This window comes from Oncorhynchus kisutch, linkage group LG1, assembly GCF_002021735.2.
Source record: "Oncorhynchus kisutch isolate 150728-3 linkage group LG1, Okis_V2, whole genome shotgun sequence".
Taxonomy (NCBI): Eukaryota; Metazoa; Chordata; class Actinopteri; order Salmoniformes; family Salmonidae; genus Oncorhynchus; species Oncorhynchus kisutch.
In genome coordinates this window covers 48,216,343-48,237,521 of record NC_034174.2, presented here as the reverse complement: position 1 = coordinate 48,237,521, position 21,179 = coordinate 48,216,343, and the positions used below count along the sequence as shown (strand labels likewise).

Sequence of the window (21,179 nt, the reverse complement as noted above, 5' to 3'; positions counted from 1 at the left end):
ACAGACGTGATCTTCCTGTCCGGCTTTGTGCCCCCTCGGGCCTGTGCAGTGGAGGAGATCTTTGTGGGCTATACTCAGCCTTGTCTCAGGGTAGTAGGTTGGTGGTCTGTTGATATCCCTATAGTGGTGTGGGGGCTGTGCATTAGCAAAGTGGGTGGGGTTATATCCTGCCTGGTTGGCCCTATCGTCTAACGGGGCCACAGTGACCCAATGCTGTCTCAGTCTCCAGTATCTATGCTGCTATAGTCTATGTGTCAGGGGGCTAGGTTCAGTATGTTATATCTGGTGTAATTCTCCTGTCTTATTTGGTGTCCTGTGTGAATTTAAGTATGTTCCATCTAATTCTCTGTCTCTCTCCCTCCCGGAGGACCTGAGCCCTAGGATCATGCCTCAGGACTACCTGGTCTGATGACTCCTGGCTGTCCCCAGTCCACCTGGTCGTGCTGCTGCTCCAGTTTCAACTGTTCTGCTTGCGGCTAGGGAACCCTAACCTGTTCACCGGACGTGCTGCCTTGTCCCAGACCTGCTGTTTTCGTCTCTCTCTCTCTCTACTACACCTGCTGTCTCGACCTCTGAATGCTTGGCTATGAAAAGCCAGCTGACATTTACTCCTGAGGTACCGACCTGTTGCACCCTCTACAACCACTGTGATTATTATTTGACCCTGCTGGTCATCTATGAACATTTGAACATCTTGAAGAACAATCTGGCCTTAAATGGTCATGTACTCTTATAATCTCCATCCGGCGCAGCCAGAAGAGGACTGGCCACCCCTCAGAGCCTGGTTCCTCTCTAGGTTTCTTCCTGGGTTCCTGACTTTCTAGGGAGTTTTTCCCAGCCACCGTGCTTCTACATCTGCATAATATGCTGTTTGGAGTTTTAGGCTCAGTTACTGTATAGCACTTGGTGACTTCTGCTGATGTAAAAAGTGCTTTATAAATACATTTGATTGAAAGTTGATCAATTCTCATTCAGGTACAGTACATTTTAACGTCACAGGATATAATGCACAAGGCCCTGAAGTTAAGATCCTATTCAAACAGGAATGCATGTTTGGATGCATGTGCTCAGAAAAACAAAGTTAAAGGGTGGCTGAACTTCCTGATTTGGCCTAGTTTTTCAGCTTGGTCATTGAGATTTGCAGTGGCCATAACTGAAGCCAAACAACAGTTGTCTTGGAAGAGGTGGTTTGATGTGTGTGTGTCTTCACACGTGGTAAGTGTTTGTACATTCACACAGCTACAGTCACTCACTCTTCTAGATGCTCTGATTAGACTTTCAAGTTTTGTGTCTTGAAGTCGACTTGGCTAGCTAGTGCTAGCCAACTTCTTTCGCCAATTAGCTTCAGCCAGCTGGTGTGTGACCATGGTAAAATTGGTTTGACATTGGATAGCCTATCTCTGGGGCTAGTTGGGGACTGTCAATAAATGACACAATGTGAATGGGACAATATTTTCATGTTGCACGTATTTTAGTTGTCTCATTAAATGCTTTCAATATGTGTATATCCATTTGTACAATTTAAAGTTAGTTTGAGGTTTTGTCATTGATTTGGAGCTATTGACATTTTAAAATATTGTCCCATGTACATTGTTTAATTTACTAATGGTCCCTAACTAGCCTGACAGGGAAATCGAATGTCAAACCAAATTGACCATGGCCTTTCCAATCAAATGAACAGGCTGTGCAGCTGTGCTCCGAATTGATGATTACTTGGGTGCTGCCAGCTGTGGGCAGGATTGGAATAAACTTAACCAAATAAAAACTGTTACAGTACCCTTCATTCCCTGACATACCATTTGTTCCCCCTATCATCTCACCAATCTCTGTTTTGGGCTGACTTTATGATCAAAATGATCCTATTTATACTTTGTAGTCAATTTTGAGACTAGAATAAAGGTTTCTGACCCATATCAATGTTTTCAAAACAAGAAGTTGGTTTTTAGGGGCAGTTGCTCTTTAACATTGTGAAACGTAAGGAAATCCCTCAACTGTGTAACACATAGTGGGCCCTAAACAATCATGAACTGTGAAGTTAACTGTAGCAGTTTATAAACATCATCATCTTTAAAAAATAATAATAATAACAATACATACATAGTGTGTCCCAAACGGTATCGTTTCCAGCAAACCATATTGTTATTATAATAGCAGTTCCTAAACTGCTGATTACATTGATATAGCTACAGATTCAGCGATAAACAAACACAAACATGCTACACACTTCCACTTTTCCCCATCTGAATGCTGCTGAGGAATCTCTCTCAGATAAAAAATTCGTCAGCCCCTGGTATGTGACTCCCACCTCATGACAACAGTAACAACAGTAACTCTGAGAAGGACCCAAACTAATCCAATATGTGAATAAAAAAAGACAAAACATTCACACATATCAATGTAGCATCTCGTTAGAACTATTCATTTATGGGTGTTTCTTCTACCGCTAGTCTTTAATCTGATCACGACACCAACCGTAGACTTTTGCTATTGCAAGTCATGTTTTCAAGTGCCGGGAACCAGAACCAATAGTGAATCAGAAAGACATTGCTGTTCAAATTGAAGAAGGTGACTGGATCAGCTACTCTGACAGTAAACAAACCACTTTACTACTACATATATATTATTGACATTAATTGCTTTTTGTTTGTGGAAACATTAGTTAATGCATCACATTTATGCAATAGTAAGCTCCAAAACAAAACAAACAAATAGAGGCAGGATAACTCACCAGTCTCTTAGTGGACTTCCTTGTCTTAAAGAACTCTCACTAAACCCATTAGCATTATCACATGAGGAATGACTGGGTAACTTAATTTTAACATACTGGGGGCAAAACAAAAACGCCTGAATGGCCTTCCTGAACCACATCACTATTGCATTGAAAAGTGTTTCATATTTGCTATCTTTATTCACCCACTGTAAAAGACAGCCAAAAGGTCTTGTTGAACTGTAGTATGATCAAGGTTGATAGCAGTTTTCAGAAATTGATTTGGCAAGTGAATACAATCAGGTGGCGAAGCAGATCGCCACAAAACTGCCTCCGTCACCCCGTGTGGTTTGTTTGAGTTTAACAGTGGGTCTTATGGGCTCTGCCATGCCCTTTTTTGAGGTGTTCCCCTTAATTTCATAACTACAGAGACCGCTGCTATTGGTTGTGTTCCCCTGCTCAGACTTTGCTGACACATGCCAGATCTTGCACCTCCTGGATAGGTATTTTACGTATCAGCTAACCACATCATATGTTTAAGCAATCTGGTGCCCGACGGCACAATTGAAGATGTGGTACGCAACCGTTGGTTGATGCATGCAATGTCTGAGCATGGGAACACGACCAATGAGTGCAGGTGGTCAGAGTGGTCACCAGGATGTCTGCTGCCAGTTATGCATGTGAAAAACTATTAGGCTGTGCAAGTGGGAACACAAATTTACACACACGTTATTCAATCATTGCACCCACACTGATCGCACGCCACAGCAAACGTCTGATTGGCCAGGCACTAAAATAGAACTTGGTTCTATTTGTGACGCTCAACGGGCTGCAAGTCCTCCCTCTCAAATCTCATTGTTTTTTAGGAGTATATACCCACTTGGTTGATTGAAAAATAAACTGAAGTCCACACTCCACTTGGTTGTAGTAATGCACCGTAAAGTTGGTTGCCAACCGCCATATAAAGTCCAAAGAAGAGAAGCGAATTCGGTTTACCGTATTATCTGTGGATTATTTGTCGGAGTTGAGGACCTTGTGCATTTCAGATAAAATAACAACCCAATGTTTATATCCCAGGACAAATTAGCTAGCAACAGCAAGCTAAATTGCCATAAATGTTTAATGCTTTTCAACCTGTCCCCAAATAAATATAATTGGTTCAGAGTTAGTTTTGATATTTCAACCTGCGTGTCCTGATCGTGTCTGGTGTGGGGGTACAAAATCAACATGCGCACGCTAGCGAGCGGTTTGGTAGGCATATATACTTTTTAGTGTATATACCATATATATATATGCACACATATTTATATTCCGAATAAATGACAGATTAGTGAAGATGATTACTGTAACTAATGATACACACAAATACACATTTCTAAACCATTTGATGACGTGCTCTGTGTTACCATTCTATGATAATTTAGCCACCCTTTAAAGTTTCTCAGGATAAAAACACTTCATCCAAGACTAAATGTGTTATGCAGGGCTATCCATTCGTGTTTTAATGTAACAAATAGCGTGTAGATATAGTTAAACATTTGGACAGGGTGATCAATTTGGCTAATATTCTGAATATATCGTTTTTTTATATCTCAGGTTAAGGTTTATATTTTGTGTGCCTAGTACTAATGCTACCCCATTAAAAATAACAATGAGAAAAGTATTGAGTCTGTAGCAAATTTCCAAATTAATTGGATAAGATAGCTAGATTGATACTGTAACTAAGGGATACAGTATATATAATAGTTGGAACTGTTGCTCACACACTTGAGGATTGATTGCACTCATTTCACAATATGATTGCAATGGAAGATATTTTCCATCCCATGACTTTGGTCATATTCATGATCATACCTTGATGAACGTTGGAGAGAATATTCCACATACTCACACAATCTCTGTCAAACTGCTATTCCGGTCCTAGCACAGGCATTTGATTGAAGTATTACAATACAACCAATTCTGTTAAAATTATCTTTGTTGATATGAGAATTTAAAAAAATTCCTGACTAAATTGTTAAAATAGTCTAATTTGACTGTAGCCATATAATGTATACTATATCACATTGTTGGTAAGTAAAGTCTGTTATGTTCAATAGAATCCTCCAGAATATGAGGTGGTTTAAAACATCCATCTTATTTAGTAGTTTTACTGTATTCATGGACTCATTGAATATGACATTAAAACATATGTTATCGTATACAGTACCAGTTAAACGTTTGGACACACCTACTCATTCAAGGGTTTTTCTTGTATTATTTTATACATTGTAGAATAGTGAAGACATCAACACATATGGAATCATGTAGTAACCAAAAAAAGTGTTAAACAAATATTTTATATGAGATAATTCAAAGTAGCCACCGTTTGCCTTGATGACAGCTTTGCGCACGCTGGGCATTCTCTCAACCAGCTTCATAAGGTAGTCACCTGGAATGCATTTTAATTAACGTGTGCCTTGTTAAAAGTTAATTTGTGGAATTTCTTTCCTTAATGTGTTTGAGACAATCAGTTGTGTTGTGAAAAGGTAAGGGAAGATATACAGAAGACAGCCCTATTTAGTAAAATGCCAAGTCCATATTATAGCAAGAACAGCTCATATAAGCAAAGGAACAGTCCATTACTTTAAGACATGGTCAGTTAATCCAGAACATTTCTAGAACTTTGAATGATTCTTCAAGTGCAGTCGCAAAAACCATCAAGCGCTATGATGAAACTGGCTCTCATGAGGACTGCCACAGGAAAGGAAGACCCAGATTTACCTCTGCTGCAGAGGATAAGTTCATTAGAGTTGCCAGCCTCAGAAATTGCAGCCCAAATAAATTCAAGAGCAGACACATCAACATCAACTGTTCAGATGATACTGCGTGAAATCATCCCTTCATGGTCATATTACTGCAAAGAAACCACTACTAAAGGACACTAAGACGACGACTAGCTTGGGCCGAGAAACAAGCAATGGACATTAGACCGGTGGAAATCTGTCCTTTAGTCCGTGTCCAAATTTGAGAGACTTGTTTCCAACTGCTGCATCTTTGAGAGACGCAGAGTAGGTTAACAGATGATCTCCGTATGTGTGGTTCCCACCGTGAAGCATACAGGAGGTGTGATGGTGCTTTGCTGGTGACACTGTCAGTGGTTTATTTAGAATTCAAGACACACTTGACCAGCATGGTTACTACAGCATTCTGCAGTGATACCCCATCCCATCTGGTATTGGCTTAGTGAGACTATCATTTGTTTTTCAATCGGACAATGATCCAACACACCTCCAGGCTGTGTAAGGGCTATTTGACCAAGGAGAGTGATGGTGTTGCATCAGATGACCTGGCCTCCATAATCACCCAACCTCAACCCAATTGAGATGGTTTGGGATGAGTTGGACCACAAAGTGAAGGAAAAGTACCCAACAAGTGCTCAGCATGTGGGAACTCCTTCAAGACTGTTGGAAAAGCATTCCAGGTGAAGCTGGTTGAGAGAAAGCTTTGCACACTCTTGGAGGTCAAGACAAAAGATGGCTACTTTGAAGAATCTAAAATATATTTTGATTTGTTTAACACTTGGTTAGTACGCAACTCCATAGTTTGTCAGTCTTCATTATTATTCTACAATGTAGAAAATAGGAAAAATAAAAAGCCTTGAATGGTTAGGTGTACAAACATTTTACTGGTACTGTATGTGCCAAATTTGGTGCGTCTATCATTAGGCTTTGCCGCCCCACCAGAAGACATATTCAGCACTTAGCTCTGACAAGATCAGCATGGAGGCATCAAGAGAGTAAACAAGTAATGAATGAATGAATGAGCAACAATTTTTTAGCAAGGCATACATACATTTACCCTGTGACCCGGGCAACAGGTAGCCTAGTGGTTAAGAGCGTTGACCCAGTAACCGAAAGGTCACCATTCAAATCCCGAGCCGGCAAGGTGGAGAAATCTGCTGTTCCGCCCTTGAGCAAGGCAGTTAACCCCAAACAACTGCTCCCCAGATGCCGATTAAGGCAGCCCCTCGCAACTCTCTGATTCAGTTAAATGTGAGACACATTTCAGTTGAATGCATTGTTGTGCAGTTCCCAAAAGGTTACATTGATAGGTACATATTTCATTCTTCACACGATTAAAGACAACACAAATCAGATGGGGAGTTAATTGGGTTAACAGAAAGTTTGTCACTGTAGTTCAATTAGTAACAAAAATTATTTAATTGCACGATCTGGTGCATAAGCAAAGTCTAAAATATTTATAGTAGAGGTGCCCCCCCCCCCAAAAAAAAAACATTAAGAAGGTCCCATGCAATTAGAATAATAATTTTTGAATAGTTGCTTTATATCTTAAGGAACTACCAGCAAAGTGTGTGAGTTGAAGTCGAACGTCTAGCACCTGAGATTTGTTATTCCACTATTCCTGAAAAGTTACACTGACCACTAGAAGAGTTTGATTTTGGAAGTCCTGTAGCCCTACGCACATGTATTCTCCAATCATCATAAAGCAAATGTTCAGCTTCGTCACCCCTTGATTAGCCCAGTAACTGGTACCCATTACCCTCCTGGTAATGAGATGTTAACAAGCACAGTTCGCATTAAGCATGAGTAGCACGAAATGGACATGAGTAGCACGAAATGGACATGAGTTGCTAGAAATGCATACAAATTTATTTTTGTCATTAATATTATGAATCATATCCACCCTTAGAAAAAAGGTGGAAGCATCCAAAAAATAAAAATAAGTGAGACATGGGAGCGTCGTGAGGCAAATCAAACACACGGCAACAGTACAGGAGCTTCTTTGAATACATGATTCATTTCTTTTTTGTTTAAAGTTCCTATTATTGCTATACCAACCACATTTGTTCCAACTAGAAATCGTGAATTACAAATTATTATTCACATTATTGTGAATTACAAATTATTATTCACATTATTGTGAACTACAAATTATGGAGTCAAAGAAAAATTTGAACTAAATACCCACCCCCATACAAATGGTAACATAAACTAACAGGCAAGCACAGTCGGAGGGCCATTCATTCTCAACACCATTCAGGATTGTAACCAAAATATACCTCCATTATTTTCAATAAGGACTTTATTCAATTCATGAATTGAATTTCATTTAATTCCCTGAGTTGAGATGAAATGACCCTCCAACCACAGACAGGCATTTCAGTTTTAACTGAGATAAGGCTGTTGCCTCTGGAATGTTGATCTTAAAATTGGTTCTCTTGATCAGAAAAGCTCAAGAGATCAAGTGCTGCTTATTTGGGTCCTTTTCTTTGTTCGTGGATTAGTGAATCATGTAAAAGCTTCAAAGACTAAAACAGCGGTGGGACTTTGTTTTAAATATGAGCTTTTCCCTACAATGACACACTGACTATTTCAGGGATTGCTGACAAGAGACCATCAATTAGATACAGAAAGTAAAAGGGAAAGAGCGGTCTACAATCGTCCCTAATGATCCAGCGTTGTGAGGATCAGAATTTAAGAGTCCACTGCTTGACGCTGGCGTCATGGGAGGTGGTCACTAGAGTGTGCTCATCTATCCAGGCCAGGCCACTGACATGGTGCAACCTGTGGGCATCTGGAAAGGGATGGGAGAACAGTCATTTCACAGTGACAGACAACAAAAACAACATAACGGGGAAAATGACTAGTTATCAAGAGATGTCATAAAACTAACATTTTAGAATTGGGAGTGCTTATACAGTATGTGTTACTGCTAAAAAAAAGTCGTGTTTTCTTTTCCACTGAAAAGTGTGAGCATTTTGAATGTCTTCCTGCAGAAGACAGGAAGAAATAATGCTGACTGCCATCCACTGGTAGGGAATAGAATTCATTTTGGGGACATTTGAGAAATTCTGCAAGATTCATCAGCAATGGTAACAAAAATCTAAGATGCTTTGTCATTTGTCAGAGGCACTGAAGTGTATTTTTTTGCTTTTGTTGTCCAGACAAAAAGCTAAGTACCTGCACAAAAAGGTATATTTAGCTACCTGCTCTAAATGTTTGTTACAGAAAGGAGGTGGTGGTGACAGTATCCATTCAAACCTTCAGTTTCCATAGTGTTGGTTTGAAATATCTGGATACGGTTACACAGGGGCAGCCCAACCGGGGGCTAAATCAATACTTTGTGTGTATACCTCTGCTCACTGAATACTATTTTGGCCCTCACCTGGGATCTTCAGTCTCTTGTCTGCATCATTCACTGTCCAAACATAGACCATCATGTCCATCCCACCACTGGCAAAGTGCTCATTGTCGGGAGACCAAGCCAGGGTGACCACTTTTGCATGGTGTCCATAAAAATCATTTTTGACCTGTTGAAGGGGGATAAACAGAAATGGATGCAGAATCCACCATGGAAAATAAAGTCTACTCCACACAACTGATTGAAATTCATAAACCCAAATGGCATTCGCTGTTCATTGGGCTTTAGCATTCAGGACAGCGAATACGGAGGAACGCGTTAATGAGGCTTATTTTTGCAAATTTTGCTTTAGAGGGATATGAGAAGCTGCGTACCGAGTAATTGTCTGCCACTGTGAAGACTGTGACGACCTTCTTCTCGTCAGTGACGGCCAGGTAGGCGCCATCTTTGGAGTAGGCCATGTCTGTGACTGGCCCCTTGGCCTCCACACTCTTCCCCTCGTCCTTCAGAGTGCTGCCTTGGACAGAATACAAGCGGACCTTTCCATCCTGCCAGGAGGAGAGCGAGAGGTGGCAATGAGAAATGCCAATGACAAGGGGAGAAATATATAGTTTGATCTGACCCAGACCGAAAGAACTTTAGCGTGCAGTTTTAAGTACATTCTGAAGTGTTTCATAGCAATGATTAATTGTGCCCCTGATGCAAGTGTAAACATAACATACTGCTTGACAAAATATGACAAGACATCGTCCAATAGATCTTGAAATTCCATTTTTTCTGAGCCAACACCACAATATAATAGTTCCAGTTCAAATGAAGTTGCTATAGGGAGACTTACTGCCCCGCCCACTGCCGCAGTGCTGCCCCCTGGGTGGATTGCTCCTGCTTCCGGCTCGTAGTCCAGACTGTCCAGCGTGAACACCTTCTTCTTGTCTTTCAAAAACACCACCTGAGGACCATCACACACAGTCAAAATTAACATTATCTAGCACAGACAAACCACAGCCCCATTCTGAGTCAATTAAAAATGTATTTGGACCCCCCGACCCAGACTACAATACCCTCCAACTATGATGCCTGCATGAAATGAGTGGGCCCACATCAGGAGTTGACTTGGGTTACCTGTCCGATGCACACAGCCAAAGCGAGCCCCCCTGCAGCTACTGACACATGTTTAGGTTGGACGTCCATCTTTACCAGGTTGGAAGCACTGCCAAAAACAACAAAGTACCATTGAATCCTTTTTCCCATTAAAACATGGACCTTTAAGTCCTCTGGGTGAAAAATCTGTCTGATGTCAATAGATCCCTATTAACATGTACTTTCCCCTCTTAATAAAATGTGTATCAAAGGATGTGTCAAATAGGTGTTGCTCCGGGTTTATAAATGAACATAATGTATGGACATCAAAACTACTGGCGCTTGCCCAATGAGAATAAGTAAACATGAAAGATACCCTAACTACAGATAACAACATAAAAATATTCCATAGGAAGCTGTTGAAATGTATCCCCCTCTCATATCAGGATAAGATCCAAAATCACACTATGCTAAGTGCACTTCTGGTGTTCCACCTTAAAGCCGATCACGTCTGGACCCACCTGTACTCTTTCTTGGTCACGCTGGTGAAGCGAACCGTGTCGTCCATGCTGCAGGTCACCAGCTGGTCAGCATCGTCCACAGCCATCTTGGTGACCAGGTTGCTGTGGCCCTTCCCTGAGAAGTCGTTGTTCTCCCCGGTCTCCGCGTCCCAGTAATGTGGAGGCCACAGTTAAGGATCATCTGACAGACCAGGAGAGGGCAGTGGAGCAGGTCTCATGGGCTTAACTTAAACACAAGGGACCATAAAACCATAACAGCGGTGTGGGCCTCCTGCTAATCTACCCGAGACGATGACATCAGCTGCAGCTATGGGACATATGCAGAAATGGCTATTAGATTTTATGCGAGTCTTCATAAGTGCCAATCATGCTGTTGGATTCTGCATACACAAAGGCATTGACTATTAGAACTTGAGGGTATTTATTAGCCTCATGTTCCAAATGCCAACCAGACCCCTTTATATAAATTCCCATTCACTCAGGGGAAATGGACTCAGCGGAAAGCGCCGCTCATCGTTAATAGGCCTCAGTGTTGACACAGCATGCCCTCCTCCCAGTGAAAGGATATTGATGTGCCCGTCATGGCTGCCCGAGTAGATGTAAGAACGCCCCCCGTTTTTGTGAACCGTCAAGGACTGAATGGATTTGCTGTGACCCTGTAAGGCACATGATAAAAGAGAGACGTATTGTTTAGCACCAAGTCATCAAATGATTAGTGGAGAAGAACATTCATTCAGTTTGACTCAAAACCATCAGTTGTGACACTTTTCAACGGACCTGTCAAATTAACTATTGAATTTTGGCTGCCGAGAACCACTTGTATGCCATTTCCTGTCCTGTCACTGAGCTACGTGCATGTGGTGAGCAACAAGTGGCATGAGAATCAGTTTTTTTAAAGGACGATTTTGTGATCAGGATACAGACGATGTTCGTAGAGTGCTTATCATGTAAATAAACCCGCTAGGAACCGTTTCTGGACGGTCTGTCCAAAATCAAGAGATAAAGCCTGCCAGTTGTGTCTGAAGAGTTCAAAAGAAAGCCCTAATCTTAACAACCCCTCCAGCACCGACTCTGGATCCCCAACTCCTTTAAGCTGCTTTCACACTATGAACATATAACATTCTGAAAATTGTGTAGTGTTAGAGAAAGCGTTGGGCTGACCTTGATGGTGCGGAGTGGCCGGTCGGGGTTGCTCTTGTCCAGGTAGTTGATGTAGCCAGACAGGGAGACGCTGAGCAGGTGGTCTTTCTGCCACAGGCAGCCCAGCTGCTGGTCCATGACGTCGGCGCCCATGTTGAAGGTGGTGAGGGCCGTGCTGGTGCCTACGTCCCAAAGCTTCACAGTCTTGTCGCCCGAGGCAGAGATGAGCTGGGAGCTGTCGGGGCTCCAGCTCACCTGGAGGAGAACAGAGGGAAGGAGTGGAAACAGGGTCACAGATTGAAAGCGTCAAATCACTGTCGGTTATCACAGTGCTTTCAGCAGAAACCTGTTCAGCTACAGTTTCTCTTGTGGTATAAGCATGACAATTTTCCTTGCTCAAAAACTTGATCAAATACAAAAGGAGGCATGGAGTAGAAGTAAATTAATCCACAAATAGGTATAGAATTTTCATGTTAAGAGACTGTGCCAGTGATAAATAAACATAATTACTGATCTTATCTACCAAGAGATGATGCTTGGGTCGAAGGTCAGGAACACAGGCTTAGGCTGGCAAGCTTTTAAGCAACTGAGGAATCATTGTGCAAGACAACTCAGAAAGGCTAAACCTGATTATTATGGAACCGCTCTTTCGGATTGTAATGGGAACCTGGCTAAATGTAAAAAAAAAGAAATGCAAATTTGGAAAACTGTCAAATCCCTAAAGGGTTCTACTTCCTCCGCCAAAAATTAATTCAGACGCTGGCCTCATTACAGAAAAAAAAAAGCCATCATTGACGCATTAAAAACCACCATTTTATTTCAGAGGGCTCTCTTTGAAAGAACTTAAGCCCATCATTGTGAATATTGGTCTGGATGCTGATAGGGGACTATTTAAAGTAAGCGTTTGACTATTTACAGAAAAATAAGTCCTAGATACTTTGCTAGCAATAGATGAGAAACCCACAGGGGCCGACAAATGTGATCCTGGTCTGTTTAAGTGTGCAGTGCCCATCATTGTTGGCTTAATAACACACATTCTTTATTTAACATTGTGAACAGGAAATACTCAAAAAAAGTATGGAAATACTCTTGTGCCACTCCATAAGGGCGGGGAGAGTAGTGATCTTCATTGTTGCCCCATTTCAAGGCTTCCTTGTCTAAGATTCTTGAATCCTTGGTAAATTTACAACTTTGCTATTTAAAATCTGACAAATGTATTTTGAATATAATCCAAATCAGGGTTTAGGCCTGGGCGTAGCACCATTTCAGCAACCAACTGTAGTTAATGAGCTTGTCAATGCTTTAGACAAACTAAATACGCTGCTTTGTTTGTGGACCTGTCAAAAGCTTGATACTGTTGATCATGTTATTTTATTGGATGAGTTGTCCTCGATAGGCCCGAGTTCGGACGCCTGCCTTTTCATTCATGATTGATGTAGTTAAATCTGAATGCAAGTACAAAAAGGGGTTGAGCGTCACTATTTATATAAAAACCATTGGTCAATCTGTTAAATGGTACGGCCATTGACCTGACCGTAGATCTGGCTCTGTTAAAACTGATCAGATTTTATAGCTATGAAGGAATCCCTTGCGGATTTAAAAGTTGTGCTTAATACAGGCAAAATGAAAGACATGTTTTTAAACTCTCGTAAGGTTTCAGATGAACTACATGTTCACTCAGATGGTTCTCCAAATTAACGTGTTCCCGCATATACATACTTAGGCATTTGAATAAGACGTTACATTTTAATTATCTGGTTATTTAAAGTTGGAAGCAGATTATTCAGTCAACCTCATCTGTTCTTGATTATGTGATATTTATCAAAGCACAGCAGCTACAACCATAGTGCCCTTTGTTTTGTTACCGGTGACAGTTGAGACACTTATCGTGTCATCCTGCAACAAAAAGGTTGGCTGGACTTCGCTAGACACGTAGATCTCTACATTAGGCCCCTTCTGCTCACAAGGCCCTACTTCATGAACTTCGTCTTATCTAACATTGATGTTGAAGTACAGACACACCCGAGTTGCATAACCCATTCACAGGATTGGTTAACTCTCGAGGTTCCCACAGTCTCCACTGAGCTAGGTAAAGCTGCTTTGTTGTATTTACATTTTGTTCCAGCTATAAAGCGCATCACATTTCATCTTGATGTGATATATATATATATATAGATATATACACACATGCTATATACATACATACATACATACATACATACACACACACACCAAGGGTCAAACATTCATGAGAAAAAAAAACACAAAAAACAAGCATTGTTGGGGTATACAAGATTAAATAATTTTAGTGGGAAATGAAATTAAGTAGGTATTTTCACAGGAATAGATTGCACTTCTAATTTGAAAAGGAAAGCATCCATTTAGCTTGTTTACATTCAAGCCCCTCTGGAAGACGACATGGCCACTTTAATCTGGACTGGGTGTTCACCCCCCTCATCATTGGAGCCTGACAAGCTATGCTGAGGGGGGGGGGGGGAAAATACAAGTTTCCATTCTCAGCAGGCTAAAGTAAAAATCCAATGACGACACGTTTCAAACCACAAGTCAGAGTTGAACGTTGACATGGAAAATAAAAACGATACGGAAGCCTGCGAGGTACTTACGGCATAGACTCCTCCCTCGTGGGCCTTGGCTCCGCCCAGAGCGCAAATCTTCTCACCAGTCTTTCCGTCGTACAGGAAGATCTAGGAAAACAGTAACGAGTAAGAACCAGCAACGTACGGTAAAATTGCTTCCATTCACCAGCAGGAAGAAACACGTGATTGCTACTGCCTACAGTCAGCAATTGTGGCTTCACTGAAATGTATCTGACAAAATGTGCTAATTCACAGCTGTTTCCTACTGTACTCTTACTCCCCTCCAACAAACTAGAACTACACTCAACATCATATGTATTTGGACAGTGAAGCTACATTTTATGGGGATCTATACTCCAGAACTTTGGAATGGAGATCAAATGACTCATGAGGCGAGAGTACAGAAGGTCACCTTTTATTTGATGTTTCCATACATCGGTTGTAGCATTTAGAAATGAGACCACCCCCCCCTCCCCCATTTGAAGAAGTCCTAAGTATTTTGGACAAATTCACTTCGTGTATAAAGTAATCAATAGTTCAGTATTTGGTCCCATATTCCTTGCACGCAATGACAGCATCGAGCTTTTGACTCTAAACTCTGCTGCATTTACGGTTTGTTTTGCCAAATAGTATCCGAATGGTGACTGGAGTCATTTGATTTCTAAGTGAGTAGATATGTTTATTAACATGGCTTAATCATTATCCTAATTAAAATCATGAATAATGATGAGTGAGAAATTTAGAGGCTACAACAAAACATGCTTATCTTTTACCATCACCAATAATGGGGGGGTAAGATCTTGGTGCCACTAACATCCCCAGTCATCATTATCGTCCAGAATCTTGGTAGCATCCATATGAATGTAGAAGTGTTCCGAAAAATCTATTCTTATTTACAAAATACTCCAATGACAATACGTTATTCGGTTCTATATTAGGCATAACAAAAACTGTTTCTCTAACAATTAAGACAGGCTGTCAATGCTCTAGCATCAGTTGTGGGTTTTGAGACAACCTTAGTGATGCTGGGTACCTGACCCTGGAGCAGCTCACGTACTCACCTGACCGTCGGCGCCAGCCGTACAAAACCGGTTCCCGTCTGGAGAGAAACGCACGCAGTTGACAAACCTGCTGTGGTCCTAGGATGGGGTAGAGCGGGAGAAGGAGAGATTGTTAGACACTTCAGGCCATTCCAAAAAGCAGGATTATAAATTAAGCCAGCTAACTTTTATAAAAAGTCAAATATAACTCTGTATTTTCTGGTTGATTTAAGAGGGCTACATTTGTATGTTGGTTGTTGTCGCCAAGTCAATTATACCATGTCAAGTTTAAGTCTATTTCTTGAAAATATTAGTTATTTCAAGCAGCTTACTCATTGGAACCAGCTTTCAGGAACAGCCACCCCCTTTTAAAAGAGAATATGCACACACAGAAGGGACAACCTACTTCTGGAGACCCTTAGGGGAAATACAAAGAAATCTGTTTCATTTCATAAGGCTCTCTTTTCAACCTGCAACGACACCATCTGCTAGATCACACAAGTCTCATGCATCTTGTCATGGAACTACACGGAGCTCAGAATGGCATGAACATTTCCAAATACAAATGTTTTCAGCAATCGGGAATTGCCAAAGCACTTTATCTAAAACGCAATGAATGCTCTTAAGATGCCTCCATCTAGGAGTGCCTGCTGGTTAGACGAATCAGGTTTGAGAAACATTTACACAGACAGACGCAACATTCTGACAACACATTATCTTGTCCAATTTGACTATTGAAACCACATCCAAGGCCTATTTTTAGATCACTGAAAAGGGGTATCCCCTAGAGTCCTAACTAACAGAGGAAATGGTACAGTGTTCAGCATTACCATCTACAGCAGAAGTGATGTGCGGACATTGCTTAAAGAATAATTACAGCATGGTGGGGTAAACAGACATATGAACAGTGAGTGTGTTTGTTTTAATGTTCAGCTCATTGCAAGGCTTGCCATGATTTCTGAAGCATACTCCAAGCATGACACTAAGCTCTTCCCAAAATAAACAAAAGCATTTATTTTATTAGGGTCATCTCCCCTCTCCCCAGATTTGTTGCCAAGCTACCCTATGGCACTCAAATTGGGATGTGTAAGCACCGAATGTATATGGACGTGGTCCAAGACAAACAAACAGTGATTGGTGGTAGCCTGTTGCAAAGCCAAGTCCAAACAGACAGCTTTCTTGCTAAAGGGCAGTTGGGGAAAATGCAAAAAATATATTTTTTTAAATGGCTAAACAATGACTGCGCCAAGACCGGTAGTGTTTGGTAGGCATACTGCACAAAAATGTTTTTACTGAATAAGTTGGTAGTAGACTGTACTTCCCTTTTTGAAAATGTAGAAATGCCATTCACAAACATACAGATTTTAAAGGGGGGGGTTGTGGACTATGTAACATGTGAATGGACAAAAAAAATTTTTTAAACATGCTGTGAAAGCAAAGAGTGGAACAAACTGAGAACCACTCAAAAAAGTAGCTAAGAAAATAAACACACAGGCCCAAGACCAGAGTACTTCCCCTTGACCACATCTCTATATGTACACGACAAATGGAGAAGGCTTTTCATTTGTTCTGGAACCCTTTATACATCAGAAATAAAAACATTTGACCAGACTAACTCCAGCAGAAGATTAGCACGACAAACAAAGTTACCAAAGTATATCTCCTCTCTTTCACAAGAAACCAAAGTAGACTTGATGCCTTCCATGGCCAACAAATGTATTCAAGTATTCACAACAGGGGTAACCCGGCCATAGGACAAACACCAAGGGGCCAATACAGACTTAGGAAATGTACATCCACAGGTGTGGCATTTCAAGAAGCATGATCATTACACAGGTGCACCTTGTACTGGGGACAATAAAAGGCCACTCTAAAATGTGCAGTTCTCACAAAATGTCACAGATGTCTCAAATTGACATGCTGACTGCAGGAATGTCCACCAGAGCTGTTGCTAGAGAACTGAATGTTTATTTTGCTACCATAAGCCTTCTCAAACATCATTTACATAAAATTTGGTAACGTGTCAAACAGGACTCACAACCGCAGACCACGTGTAACCACACCAGCCCAGGACCTCCACATCCAGCTTCTTCACCTGCACAAACTGCCAGAAACAATCTCGGGGAAGCTCATCAGGGTCTTGACTGCAGTTTGACGTCGTAACCAACTTCAGCACATTGGAGAAGTGTGCTCATCGCAGATTAATCCTGGTTTCAACTGTACCAGTCAGATGGCAGACAGTGTGTATGGCGTTGTGTGGGTGAGCAGTTTGCTGATGTCAACGTTGTGAACAGAGTGTCCCAGAGTGGAGGCGGTGTTATGGTATGGGCAGGCATAAGCTACAGACAACGAACAATTGCATTTGATCCATTTTAATGCAAAGTGATACCGTGACGAGATCCTGAGGCCCATTGTCGTGCCATTCATCCGCCGCCATCACCTGATGTTTCAGCATCATGCTCAGCCCCATGTCGCAAGGATCTGTTCACAATTCCTGGAAGCTGAAAATGTCCCAGTTCTTCCATTGCCTGCAGTGGGACAACATTCCACAGGCCACCAACAGCCTGATCAACTCTATGCAACGGAAATGGGCACACCATTTGAATTAAAGTATCCGTGAACAACAAATGCATATGTATTCCCAGTCATGTGAAATCCATAGATTAGGCCCAGGCAAATTTCCTTATATGAACTGTAACTCAGTAAAATCTCTGAAATTGTTACATTTGATCAGTGTAAAACAAGCGTAATTTATATTTACAACTCCCTTATCCAAACAGATGAATCATTTACCTAGCTCTTAAAAAGTAGTAAATTACAGTGCATGGAGAGTGATGGTATTTCTATCGGGGAAAAATTAAGTAGATGGGATGCTTCTTCCACTTGGAACATGTCGGTTCACTAGAGCTTATTCATGGTTTCCTCGTGTGTAAAGGTGGTGGAATTAAGTTAAGTCTCTGCCACACCTTTATTTGATCTATTCCACAAACAAATAGCAGGTGAATACCATGCTATTCCCTTGCTTAAGTTAATGATCAGCTATGCGTGGAAAGTAGTGCATAAAAGGAAATTCAGGTCTATTTACATGCGCTTAACTCAGGTCGGAATTCCCCCAAGTGAATCCGGCCTATGGTATAAAAGTCAATAGTCAGGACAACAGTTAGAGACCTATAGACAAGTCCCTCCCAACCACACACTGATGGACATTGAGAACCAGTTCCAATATTTTCCTCGGGAACCTCACACACTCACTGTGATTGAGAACTTGAACTTGAAAGGTGGTCCCTCAAAGAAGGCTCCACAATTGTCATCGCTTCCAGAGATCAGACGGTAGGGGCGAGTCTGCTTGATATCCACGCTGTTGATGACTTTGGAGTGGCCCGAGATCTCTCCCACAGAGGAGCCAGTGTCCCACAGGAACACAGCCCCGAACCTGGGAGGAAGAACAAACATTTTTTTTTTTTAAATAAAGTGAGACAGGAAATTACAAAACATTCACCAAGAGAGCCAGAATAAAATCTAAACAAGTCATTCACAAGCGCATGGGTGATTGCGAAGTTCCCATTATCCAATAAGAAAATTTCATTTTAGGGGAGAAAAAAGTATTCATGTCCCAAAATGCAGTCCTGAGGAGAGGAGAGGTCCAAAAAAAAAGTCTAACACATGATATGTAACATACTGGAATACTGAATTTATCAGATACTGGGATGTTCACTTTAAGAACAGGGGTGGCCACAACTGTTTCAAGAGAGGTAAGTGTTCAGAGAACATAGAAGGATTTTTATAAATTTTAATAGAAACTATTGCCTTAACCAAAAATAAGCATTGTTTTGAAACAGATCCCAATAATAATAATAATAATAATAATAATAATGTCTTACGCCTACTGAACACAACCCTGACTCAGGTTCTCAAATTTAAATCAGGTGTTTTAATTCTGATGTGGAACAAAAGCCTGCACACCCTGTAACTCTCCAGGTAACGTGTTGATGACTGCTGACCTAAAGCTTATACAATTGTCAATGACATTCAACCATTGTTCGCCAATGTGTACATACTGCACTGTTAGCAAAACCTGTGAGCTTATTTGGAAGACAAATGTGCAGGCTCCATGTCCCTGTCCTGCACTAGGCCCTATAGACTCACTTCTCACGTCCCTCTCCCACACAAGCAATCCTTTTGCTGTCCTCAGTCCATGCGATGTCCTTGATTTTCCCCCCGAAAGGCTGGTACTCATACTTCAGCAGGTGTTCCTTCTGGGTAGTGTCCCAGATACGGATCTTACCAGACACATCTGTAGAAAACATTACATTTGAACGTTGCAGATTAGGCCTCACTCACATGAAAATGATCTCCGGCCATTTGGCTCTATGCAAATTACATAATCTCCACAGAATAAACATGCATGAGATGACTCTAGGTACATGCAAGACATCTATGGTTGGTCTTTTCACCATTCACAATGAAGACGCCAAATCCATTGACAGAAGCGATGCAAGTGAATTGGAAAAGCTTTCCTGTTTCTTGGCATCTGAAGCATGATAAGACATGATAACCCATAGCTACCTCCAGAAGCAATGTAGAAGCCACTGGGGGCGTACTTGGCGACAGTAACCTGATGAGGGTGCTCAGTGTAGATATCAGCTATGGCAGGGTTCTGTCAGAGATTAAGCAGAACTCTAACATTAGTAAAGGTTGTCTCACACCCACACCAGCCATCCCAAGAATACTTTTTAAATGCACACAGCTGCAATATAGACTGGGGAAGAGGTTATATCCTATAATAAATCTGACCAGGCAGCCCAGATCACATATTTTACTCTCCATGAACACACTCAGATATAGGCCTATGAGTTTAAGGTTATCAGCTGTCAACAGTGTCAGGTGATACATTGATTGGATTGAAATAATTACATTAATGTTCCTGATGATTACGCTCTTTCCATTGGTATAGAGGAAGTTGTTGCCTTTGGGATCGCCACCTAGGACTTTGGCGACTCCTCGTTCCATCTGCGGGAGGCTGGCAAATACATGCTCTGTGTGAATGACACAAAAAAGCATGTTATTATTATTGCTCTGATTATAGGCATGGCATAAGTTAGTCTAGGCATTGACCTATGTGGTTGGTAAATATCCCACACAATGATAACAGTGGTAGTAAAAACAGACAAAGCAAAAGTGTACTTCAAAATCAACTAATACAAACTGAATTACACTATAGTTTGTATTATGTAAATATGCCAGGTCATTGAAATACATGCATATATGTATATTTTTTTTACAATTATTTAACTAGGCAAGTCAGTCACATATGTATATGTAAATAGCAGTCTGACACAAAGACAATAACTAAAGAGGCCGACATCTACCTCTGCTTTTAGCTAATCAATGTAAAAATGTCAACTATGCGCACGACTGTAATATATTTGCTAAAAGCACGCACAACGACCCACATTCTGTAAAATGTCAGAGTTACATATTTCGTATGGCAATTTCAAAACCGAGTAGGTTCACTTTCAAGCTCCATCCAATAAGAGGAAAAAAATCACCTAAATTACGAATGCGTAGCTATTTATACACAGGGACCTTGGCAGCGGTGTGACGGCTTTCAAGACAAGAAACGTGATTGAAAATGCAAATTGGGCGAGGTTTTGTGCAATATACACGTAGCAAGCTAGCTAGCTGCTTCTCCAGTGAAGCACTTAATTTATTCGGAGGAAGCGATTAAAGGCCCACCTTTATTGTATATTGTTTCAAAAAGCTAAATAATTTAATCGACTTACTCAATTCATATGACATGTTCGCTGATTTTGTATTAATTCCTCCGAATGAATGAAACACCAAACCTCTCTGATCCACCGGCTAGTCTAGACTGCTAATCGCACAAACACGGAAGCAAACGCCACTCTCGGTATGCCTTGCCTTGCCCATATATAGTAAACTCAGACGA

General features: G+C 41.2%; 1 protein-coding gene across 1 annotated transcript; it reads right to left on the bottom strand.

Annotated features, from left to right (window-relative positions):
• Window positions 1-7,324: 7,324 nt before the first annotated feature.
• Window positions 7,325-21,179, bottom strand: wdr1 (WD repeat domain 1). Its single transcript, XM_020484626.2, has 15 exons — window positions 21,013-21,179; window positions 20,144-20,265; window positions 19,796-19,886; window positions 19,376-19,523; window positions 18,482-18,662; window positions 15,251-15,328; window positions 14,217-14,297; window positions 11,614-11,847; window positions 11,021-11,108; window positions 10,453-10,609; window positions 9,974-10,061; window positions 9,690-9,800; window positions 9,226-9,399; window positions 8,876-9,020; window positions 7,325-8,284 (listed from the first exon to the last, which is right to left on the bottom strand). Exons 1-15 carry the CDS (start codon window positions 21,026-21,028, stop codon window positions 8,178-8,180), a joined length of 1,821 nt encoding a protein of 606 aa, XP_020340215.1. The 5' UTR covers window positions 21,029-21,179; the 3' UTR covers window positions 7,325-8,177.

Excerpts from the sequence above, each read along its gene's own strand:
- wdr1 (XM_020484626.2), bottom strand. Across the intron at positions 19,887-20,143 it reads TAATCATCAGGAACATTAAT|AACCCTGCCATAGCTGATAT; the intron begins GTAATTATTTCA and ends AATCTCTGACAG. Across the intron at positions 15,329-18,481 it reads AGTTCAAGTTCTCAATCACA|GACCACAGCAGGTTTGTCAA; the intron begins GTGAGTGTGTGA and ends ACCCCATCCTAG.